This window comes from Primulina huaijiensis, chromosome 17, assembly GCF_012295235.1.
Source record: "Primulina huaijiensis isolate GDHJ02 chromosome 17, ASM1229523v2, whole genome shotgun sequence".
NCBI classification, from domain to species: Eukaryota; Viridiplantae; Streptophyta; class Magnoliopsida; order Lamiales; family Gesneriaceae; genus Primulina; species Primulina huaijiensis.
The window spans coordinates 526,068-537,215 of record NC_133322.1 but is presented as its reverse complement, the minus strand read 5'-3'; the positions used below and the strand labels follow the sequence as shown (position 1 = coordinate 537,215).

The following is an 11,148-nucleotide window of genomic DNA, read 5'->3' as shown; positions in this document are numbered from 1 at the left end:
CCAGAAGATCTTTCAGAATAATAAGTTTCAATGTAAAGCATGTTCTCTTGGAAAACTTATTATAAGACCATCACCAGCCAAAATCCAAACTGAATCACCAATGTTTCTTGAACGTATTCAGGGTGATATTTGTGGACCAATCCATCCACCATGTGGACCATTCAGATACTTTATGGTATTGATTGATGCCTCCAGCAGATGGTCACATGTATGTTTATTGTCAACTCGAAATGTTGCATTTGCAAGATTACTTGCTCAAATAATAAAATTGAGGAATCAATTTCCCGATTATACAATCAAGAAAATTAGACTTGATAATGCTGGTGAATTTACTTCCCAGACTTTCAATGATTATTGTATGTCTATGGGAATCATTGTTGAGCATCCTGTTGCTCATGTACATACTCAAAATGGATTGGCTGAATCATTGATTAAACGTCTGCAAATGATTGCTAGACCAATGATTATGAAAACAAAGCTCCCTATTTCTATATGGGGACATGCAATTTTACATGCTGCTTCATTAATTCGCATCAGACCAAGTGCATATCATAAATACTCCCCATTGCAGCTTGCATTTGGTAAAGAACCAGACATTTCTCATCTGAGAATTTTTGGATGTATGGTGTATGTGCCTATTGCACCACCTCAACGAAAGAAAATGGGACCTCAAAGAAAGATTGGAATTTATATTGGTTATGATAGTCCATCGATCATTCGATATCTTGAACCACAGACAGGCGACGTGTTCACAGCACGTTTTGCTGATTGTCATTTTAATGAGGAAATCTTCCCAATGTTAGGGGGAGAACAGAAACATACCGAAAAAGAAATTACATGGTATGTATCATCATTGTTACATCTGGATCCAAGAACAAAACAATGTGAAAAAGATGTACAGCAAATTGTGCACTTGCAAAGAATAGCAAATCAAATACCAGATGCATTTGCAGACACAAAAGGGGTAACTAAATCATATATACATGCTGCAAATGCCCCTGCTCGAATTGAAATTCCGAAGAAACAAATTGAAGATAGTCATGATGTCATTAAACGCCTGAAGCGTGGAAGGCCAGTTGGTTCCAAGGATAAAAATCCTCGAAAAAGAAAATTCATAGAGAAACACAATGATCACAAAATAGAGAATGATGTTCCTGAAGAAACACATAATGATCACAAAATAGAGAATGATGTTCCTGAAGAAACACATGATGATGAAAATGTTTTGTCAGAACCACAAACTGACGAGAATCATGAAATCTCTATCAATTATATTAATACTGGAAAAATATGGAACCGAAAAGATATAGAAGAAATTGATGATATATTTTCTTATAATGTGGCAATCGACATCATAAATGATAATGAAGATCATGAACCAAAATCTTTTGGTGAATGTAAAAATCGGCAGGATTGGATAAAATGGAAAGATGCCATCCAGGTTGAATTGGATTCGCTAAATAAACGTAATGTTTTTGGACCTATAGTCCTTACACCTGAAGGTGTAAAACCTGTTGGATACAAATGGGTTTTTATTCGAAAGCGAAATGAGAAAAATGAAATAGTAAGATATAAAGCTCGACTTGTTGCACAAGGTTTTTCTCAAAGGCCTGGAATTGATTATGAAGAAACGTATTCTCCTGTGATGGATGCAATTACGTTTCGGTATTTGATTAGCTTGGCAGTATCTGAAAATTTAGAAATGCGTCTTATGGATGTTGTTACAGCCTACTTATATGGATCACTTGATAGTAATATATATATGAAAATCCCTGAAGGATTTAAGATGCCTGAAGCACAAAGTTCAAAACCCAGAGAATGTTATTCTGTGAAATTACTAAGATCATTATATGGGTTGAAGCAATCCGGCAGAATGTGGTATAATAGGCTAAGTGATCACTTGATGAAAAAGGGATATGTAAATAATTCAATATGCCCTTGTGTTTTCATTAAGAAAACAACATCCGGATGCGTAATTATTGCTGTATATGTTGATGATTTAAACATCATTGGAACAAATAAGGAAATTCAAGAAGTTGTGTCATACTTGAAAGAAGAATTTGAAATGAAGGATCTTGGAAAAACCAAGTATTGTCTGGGTTTACAAATTGAACAAAAAGAATGTGGAATATTTGTTCACCAGACAAATTATACAGAAAAGATCCTTAAACGTTTTAATATGGACAAATCAAATCCTTTAAGTACTCCAATGGTTGTTAGATCATTAAACATAGAAAAGGATCCATTCCGTCCATGTGAAGATGATGAAGATATTCTTGGTCCAGAAGTACCATATCTAAGTGCTATCGGTGCCCTTATGTATCTTACAAATTGTACAAGGCCTGATATATCTTTTGCCGTAAATTTATTGGCAAGATTTAGCACATATCCAACAAAGAGACATTGGAACGGAATTAAACATATATTCCGTTATCTACGAGGAACGACAGACTTGGGACTTTTGTATTCAAAAGATGCTAATCCAAGTATAATTGGTTATGCCGATGCTGGATACTTATCTGATCCACACAAAGCACGTTCTCAAACTGGATATGTATTTACTCGTGGAGGCACTGCAATTTCTTGGCGTTCACAGAAACAAACACTTGTAACAACTTCATCAAATCATGCCGAGATTATTGCACTACATGAAGCAAGCCGTGAATGTGTGTGGTTAAAATCAATGACTCAACATATCCAAATCTCATGCGGATTATCATTCGACGAGAAGCCTGTGATACTATATGAAGATAATGCTGCATGTGTTGCTCAAATGAAAGAAGGATACATAAAAAGCGACAGAACTAAACATATTCCTCCTAAGTTCTTCGCATTCACCAAGGAGCTTGAGAAGAATAAATGTATTGATGTTCGTCACATTCAATCAAGTGAAAACTCATCAGATCTCTTCACAAAGGCACTTCCTACGACAATATTCAGAAAGCACATATATAATATTGGGATGCGCAATCTACGAAATTTGTGAAGAATTGTTCGTGTCAACATGAGGGGGAGTTTACGTGACTGCACTCTTTTTCCCTTACTATGGTTTTTATCCCAATGGGTTTTTCCTAGTAAGGTTTTTAACGAGGCAGTATAAAAACACGTAATGTATACAATCATTATGATCATCATCACAAGGGGGAGTGTTGAAAAATTATTTAAAAATGTGTTAAATATTTGTGTTGAAAATGTGAATGTTGAATGTTGAAAATTAGGTAAAATTAGGTGTTGAATATTGAAAATTAGTGTGTGATGATGTAGGTAATGATGTATTTTATTTTTGGATTATTTGTAAAAATTTTCTATAAATAGATCTCTCATTTGTGAAGAAAATCACAATTGAGTTGAGAGAAAAATATTATAAAGTGTGTAGTGTGATAATTTTGAGAGTTTGAGATTTTTACTTTTTACCATAAATTTTTACTTTTTCACAGTTAATTATATAAACTATTTTTGTTTGAATTTGATTTAACGACTCAAGTATTTTTCAATACTTAATTAATATCCTTAAAAGCTTGGACATTCGTTTGAATAGACAGAAAAAATTCAATTATTGATGACAATAAAAAAATATAAGTAGTTCAGGAAGAAAATACATAAATAATTTAGTATAAGGACAAAAACATATGATTATACATAAATGAATACTGCAGCAAAAACATCTGCGGGAAATTGGACTTAACTCCCCAGTCGCCGTTTTTTTTTGTGTTCAGTCCCTGTGTACTTTTTTAGTACCACATTTTCACATGAAGTGTACCACATTTCCACATGAAGTGTACCACAATTTGTATGACATAGTACCACAATTTTGTGGGTAGGGAGTGAACCCAAATAAATGTTTTGGTCGGGGATTTTTCACCAACTTCCCCAAACATCTGTACACGTTCGACAATATAATTTGATTATAGTTGGAGCTGATTGTCAGCTAAAAGGGTGGACAGACGAGTGGCCAAATTCCTACCGAACACGAAAGCTCTGCGACGGTTGAAGAAATCCTGTTCGATTTGTTGAGCGTTATTCTATCCGGGTTTAATGCTTTGAAATTATGTTGTTTTCTTTGTTTTTTTGATTATTGATATATAATAGGAGTTTGAGTTTGGTCACGGTGGGGGATTTCTGTTTCGGATTTTCTTACGGTTTGTTTCTGCTGAATCTTCTGTTCGCCCCATATAGAAATTTTTATAATCGATTTACCGAATAGGGTTTGTATTTCGTGGGGTTTCGGAGGTGATTTATTTAAATTTTTGGGTTTATTTTTTTTTTTTCTAAAAGTTTGGTTTTTGGAGTCTGAGATGGAATCTATTTTTGCCCAAAATCAGAATAGCATGCGCTCCACTAGAGACGATCTTATACACTCTATTCTTCCGTTGTTGAAACTCATATGTCTCACTGTTTTTGGGTTGATTCTTGCTCACCCGAAAACTCAAGTTGTTCCAAAGGCAACTTTCAAGCTTCTTAGCAAGCTCGTGTTTGCTTTGTTCTTGCCTTGTGTGATCTTCAATCATCTCGGGGAAGCTATAACTCTCAAGAATTTCGTTCTATGGTGGTTCATACCTGTTAATGTGATTCTTAGTACTGCTATAGGCTGTGTTTTGGGCTTCATAGTGGCAAAGATATGCCGGCCTCCTCCAGAATTCGTAAGGTTTACAGTTATTATGACGGCATTTGGAAACACGGGCAACCTCCCTCTTGCTATTGTCGGGTCCATTTGCCATAGCTCCGACAATCTATTTGGTCCCGACTGTCACACGAATGGGACTGCTTATGTATCTTTTGCGCAATGGGTTGCTGTTCTTCTTGTTTATACTCTGGTTTACCACATGATGGAGCCGCCGATGGAATATTACGAGCTTGTTGAGGATGATGTTGAAATTCAGGAACATTTATCAACAAATGATCTTAGCCGGCCACTCTTCGTGGAAGCCGAATGGCCTGGAATGGAAGATAGAGAAACTGAGAACTGTAAAACTCCATTAATAGCACAAGTATTTGGGAATGCATCGAGCATTTCTCAAATTTCTATTCCGGATCACGATTCATCGGATGAAATACGTTCGCGTCCTGGGAGTCCAAAATCACTCAGATGCTTAGCAGAGCCACGAATGGTTAGAAAAATAAGAATTGTTGCTGAGAAAACTCCAATCTCTCACATTCTTCAGCCCCCGACATTCGCTACGTTGTTGGCTTTCCTGATTGGTATGATTCCGCCTATCAAATCTATTGTCTATGGCGATAATGCGCCACTTGCATTCATCACAGATAGTTTAGAAATATTGGCTGGAGCAATGGTGCCTTCAGTAATGCTAATTCTTGGAGGAATGCTTGCTGAGGGTCCCAACGAATCAAGACTCGGAGTTCGAACTACAGTTGGTGTTATCATTGCAAGACTCTTGGTTCTCCCCTTAGTAGGCGTTGGGGTTGTTTCTTTAGCAGATAGACTAAATTTTTTGATCCACGGGGATATGATGTATCGGTTTGTGATTCTGTTGCAGTACTCGACACCGAGTGCCATCTTATTGGGAGCAGTGGCTAGCTTGAGGGGTTACGCAATAAAAGAAGCTTCGGCTCTACTCTTTTGGCAACATGTCTTTGCTATCTTCTCACTGGCAATGTGCGCCATAGTTTACTTCAAGATGTTGCTTCCTTATGCTTGAGCTCTGTTTCTACTGCAATAATTTGTGTCTATGTATGCTAGTGCTAGTATTTAATAGAATGAAGTAGGGCGTGGACTTTGCTTCTAAGCTCCTGTTTAATGTCGCTTTTACTGATCTTGTAATTGTGAATGTTGGAAGTAAACCGAGACGAGAACAAGCTTTTCATGTGGATTTAGATCGATTTAGGATCTTATTCAAGCTCGACTCTACTTGATTACATCCCCAGACAACCTATGCATAGAGTAAAACACCACTTCTAAAATCTCTACTTCGACGAAGTTTTATTTTCTGGAGAAACTAAAACCGAGGCTACAAAATGACGGTTGATACCAGCATGAAAACCAACAAAAAAAATGTCATCTCGGAGACGGAGACGAGGAGATTAAACGAGGTTCGAGACAAATTGCCGCATGCTGGAGAGGAAAAATTAAAGGCTGAATCTACCTAGTTATTTTGCACTCTGGATAAAATTCAACTTATTTGATAACTTTAGGGATCAATGATATATTTATACCGAATACAACACAAAAGAGAATATGAAACACATAAATAGAACATTAGAAAGAGACAACACCAAATCACACTCATGATTTATCATAATTAGCGGTCTCGTTTAGAATCATATCACATGCGCAGAATAGAGTCCGTAATATTTGTGGAATAAAAACACAGATTTACAAAATTTTCTCAAAATTTAGGCAATTTGTTCATTTATCGCTATCCGATTCGGCGCTTTGGATACAATCAACAAAGGGTTTAGCATTCTTCCGGATAGACGAGTCCTTGTCGCTTCCAAACGCTCCTTCCTCGTACCACTGAACGATAATTTCTTCCTCCAATACATCAGCATCATACTGAGCTTTCAAAACAAGCGCCACTTCCTCCACAGCTGATGGGTTCGGTTTCTGACATAACTTTCAATAGCTCGAAGCAGAAGCAGCTGTATGTCCACATCTGAAACAAAACCACAGGCAGCACATTTCATTTGAATCATCTGGTTTTTCGATATCAAGATCTCGGTTTCAGGGTTCCCACAACCATGCACCGGCCATACTTCTTAATAAAAGTTTCAAGAAAACCAGCAAGGTTGGCAGTATCTTGGGCTCCATTCACAAGGGCAGTTCCAGTTTTCTCATCAAACTTAAGACTGAGCTCCAAGTTCACAACCAAAATGTTATGTAGTGTAGGAAGCCGACCTCGCTAAAGCCTTTACCGCGGGAAAATTAAGTGATCGACAGTATTAAAAAGATAATTCAAAAGAAGAAAGCATAACGATAAAAACTTAATTAATCCAAACAAAACAATTAACTAACCTAATGTTGGTTTAAATAAAATACGTATAAATTATGATGTTGATAAAAAAAAATATTTACTGTCAGAGCAGAATATATCATAATATTTGTCCGATGTATATACAAATACGAAAGGTTGGCATAGGAATTCCCCGAGGAACTTCATCTGCACCCAAGAATTACTCGAGAAATCTTGGCAATGGCGGAAGAGGAACCTGAGGAAGAGCCTCTGCTCGTATTGGTAAATGGCGGGGATCGAAAAGGCTACTTTACGACAAGGGAGAAGTTCGTTAGAGAACTGAAAAGAATGTGATGGATAGCATTTCCAAAGGTAGTAGTGTGCCGCTGTACATGCTGCGGGCTGTGTCGATGATGATGTTGGGGCATCTCAAGCGAGCTCGCTCTTTCCAGCGCCTCCATCGCTACCTCTCTCACTAATGTTACAGGATTCAGTGTCATTGTAAGCTCTGTTTCTTGTGTTCTGTTTAATTTCTTGGTGATAGTAAAAAATGGAGTTGTGGGTTGTTTTTCATTCAAATCAATATGCTCTGAAGTTTGTTACTGTTTGAGAAAAACACAAAGAAATGGCCTTTTGCTTTCCAAGATTTCATACCTGTGAGATGAAACTTGGGGGTTGGTTCTGTACGGATGAAGCAATAATACTATATTGGAATGTCGTTTGTTGTATGGGTTTGATACTTAGATTCCACGTGTCCAAAGCCCGGCTTGTAGACATGTTTTGCGGAAGGTTTGAAATCAATTACTGTTATTCATTTTGCTTCGTTGCAGGAGTAGCTAGAGGCAGCGGATGGAAACATCTAGGAGCCTCCGTTAAATCTCGGGGCGTATTATCTTGTTGGAATACCTGTACCATTATTACTAGGATTCGTTTGGCACTTTAGAGGAAAGGGATTATGGAGCGGATTGATTGCAGGATCAACTGTACAATCCTCCCTGCTGAGCTTGATTACATTCCGAACTGATTGGAAAAAACACGTTTACCTGATTGCCTGTAAAGTTGTAAGAAAGGGGTCAGTGTCCAATATTGAAATGTGGCGAACTTTGCTGATGTTATAGCCTTATAGGCAATGACGGCAAGACAGAGGATAGTCGAGGGGAAGATACCGGCTTGTGATGATAGAACAGTCAATGCATAGGAAAGATTGCTGCATGCAGCGTCGTCGGGTTAATCTTTGGTTGATTTGAAAGTTGGATATGCGCATGACAGCCAGATCCAAGCTCGTGGTCTCTTCGGGATAACATGGGATCGTGATCAAACTGGATGACAATTTTGAACACTTGTACTCAGTTTAATTCGTAATTAAGTATGATTTTGATCATTCAAGAGGACAAGGAGCAGTAAGGGGAACTTTTCTATATATGAATAAGAAAAGCCACAAATATAATTTGGTGTTGATACTTGGGAGTTGGGAGTGAGTAAAACCTTTAACTAAATGAAAAGTTATTTTCAATTGAAGGGTGAATTATTTATAAAACCGATTGAGTTAATTATGAACTGTTTTAATAGCTCGTTTCAAGAAACATAATGTTCTAAATTAAACCAGAAACTTGAATTCATAGCAGTTCTGCATGGCTGGTGTCGTGAGTCAGTTGGGAACAGCATATCAATTATACTTATAATTTGTTGCAAAATTTTGAAAGGTATAGGTTTTATGTACAATCAAGATCTGTATATTCAAAGGGTGTTTCGATTCAGCAACACAAGCCACCTAAAAAAAATGGATGTTTCTCGTTTCCGGCTGAATATCTACAGTAATTCAGAAACATTTGTTTGATTAAGAGACTTTTGCAACACCACAAGTAAGTTTAAAACAAAATTGATATTTGAAAATCAGACATTCCACAAAATATTTATGCGAAATATGAAGTCCTCTCACTAGAAACGATTTTATGAGGAAAAACCGAATAAAATATTACTGGTGTGAGTGACTGCACGGCTATATTTAGCTATCAATTACTGTGTTTTTTGACGCTTGTTTCCATAAGAATTTAGTCTCATATGATCCAATTATCCAGGTGGTATATAAGCGACAGTAATTGATGAAATAAATATTAGCTAAATCATTCATATTAATTAGATTAACATAAAATATATTAATATTAAGATTAACCAACCTAAATATACAGAGAGTTTTCAGACAACTTACGACCAAGAAAATGGAAATCGACGCACACATATACATTGCCGTGACCGAATTAAGATATACAACCCTGTTATGTGGTAAAAATAAGTACCGGGAATTCGACTCTTTAATATAGAAAAATACGTTAAGGCGAAGCTCTAGTGAGGCGGTGGACGGCGAAGCCATGGAGGAGGAAGCTGGTGGGTATCATGGTGGTGATCAGCTGGTGGTGGACGATTAGTGTAAACCAGCGGCGGCGGTCCTGGACGCCACAGAGGTGTTCTGTAAGGCGGCGGTCCCGGTGGTAATATGAGTGGAGTTGGAGTTGGAGGTGGAGGTGGAGGTGGTGATGGTGGTGAAGCTGATGGGGATGGAACCCGTGCGGCTAAAAAGTCCGGAAGTTGCTGAGCGGGAGGGGGAGGGGGAGGCGGAGGCGCGGTCGGCCCCGGCGGAAAATTTCTCCTGAAACCCATATCTGTAATTTTTGAACGAATTTAAGACGCGAAATCATTAAATAATGGACATGAGTTTGGGTGTACATACGTATCAGATTAGCCAACTGCGATCACCGCCAAAGCTGGAGTGAAACGTGTTCGTTTTTGAAACTTGGACTACGATATATATATAAAAATAAAGTACAAACAAAATACAAACTCGCCAAAAATAGGAAACCTCTCACAAAAAAATTTCAATTACTTTACGCTACATCATCCCAATGAAATAATAATTTAATCCATCATATCTTTCGCTGAATATCATAAATTAACAAAGTAAATCTTTTGTACAACTCTATCATACAATTTGTATCATAAATTTAATCAATATATTCATCCGACCGATATATATTTAGTTCAGTGAATGAGATCAATGACATAAATCATGAATCATTTCCCGTGAAACAACCATTTAAAGAACGTAGCTAAGAAATCATGAAGTTCACTCGATGATAATTAATAATGACATAAATCTTATATACGCAAAATTTGCTGCATACCTACCTCAGGTATGATTCCTATCATGCCAGAGGTATATATATGCCTAATGAAGAAAGTTAAACGTGAAAATACTGAGACGTCCCAAGAGTGATCCGTTGATACAATAGTTATGCATTTGAGTCGCTTATAATTAATCAGATTTGGTTGTTTCGATCTAAAATATAAACAAACGAACTTGTGGGACGGGAACCTTGAAGGGTGATGACAGAAGAATAGAGAGCACAAAGGAGTGAGATGCAAAGTTGATGCACTTTCATCATTTGTGCTCCCTATCTTCTGTCAACAACACTACTATTCCCTCTCCTAATGTAAAGGCAACCATTCTATGCAAATCAATCAACAAAATATCCAATTAATCTATAACAAATTATACTATATATATATGTTTAAGTTACAAATAAATTGTTTTATGAGGAAGTGGATGGATCAGGGGATTAGCAAGTAGAGTACGCAGAGCTAGGGACAAGAAATTTCTCAGGGATGTAGCAAAAAAAAAAAAAACAGTGGGTGAACTCATGTGTTTTTCATGTAGAATCTTATGCCACGGAGCAGGTTCCGATCGAGCGATCCCTCTAGCTCCTAGCCAGCTAATAACTCTCAAGTAAATTATATTACAAATTTATATTCACTTTTACAAAATATATGGTTTTCCCTTCAAAGTACCCTCTCTCAACTAAATTCTTTAGTTTTGAATCATACGACATGCTGAAAACTTGATTCTAGAGGGAATGATTGGGTGAAGGAGCTAGAAGAGGACGATGACAGAAGTATAGGGAGCACATAGAGTGAGATACAAACTGATATTTGTATTCTCCTCATCTGTGCTCTCTATCTTCTGTCAACTCATTACCACCAATTCCACCTCACCCTATCACCCATCTGAGGAACGAGCTCTGACAATTAAATTCACACACACGCACAACACGTGAGCTTAAAATTTTGATAAATTAACAAATCTGTGTGTTTTTCACAAGAAATATTTACTTTTTCTATTCGGGGGAACAAGGACGACTACCTTTATCAGCTACCATAACTTCGCCCTCCTGGTTGATGGGTAAAG

At 37.2% G+C, this 11,148-nt stretch overlaps 1 protein-coding gene across 2 annotated transcripts; it reads left to right on the top strand.

Annotated features, from left to right (window-relative positions):
- The first annotated feature begins 3,878 nt into the window (after positions 1-3,878).
- Positions 3,879-5,850, top strand: LOC140963194 (protein PIN-LIKES 2-like). Of its 2 annotated transcripts, XM_073422481.1 has the most exons (2): positions 3,879-4,230; positions 4,323-5,850. In XM_073422481.1, exon 2 carries the CDS (start codon positions 4,329-4,331, stop codon positions 5,655-5,657), a length of 1,329 nt encoding a protein of 442 aa, XP_073278582.1. In that variant the 5' UTR covers positions 3,879-4,230; positions 4,323-4,328; the 3' UTR covers positions 5,658-5,850. The 2 variants fall into 2 exon arrangements, with proteins under 2 accessions (XP_073278582.1, XP_073278581.1); XM_073422480.1 differs by having other exon boundaries at positions 3,879-5,850.
- Positions 5,851-11,148: the final 5,298 nt, after the last annotated feature.

What these genes read in the sequence shown, in the direction of transcription:
- LOC140963194 (XM_073422480.1), top strand. Translation starts at nt 4,296, where the DNA reads ATGGAATCTATTTTTGCCCAAAATCAGAATAGCATGCGCTCCACTAGA.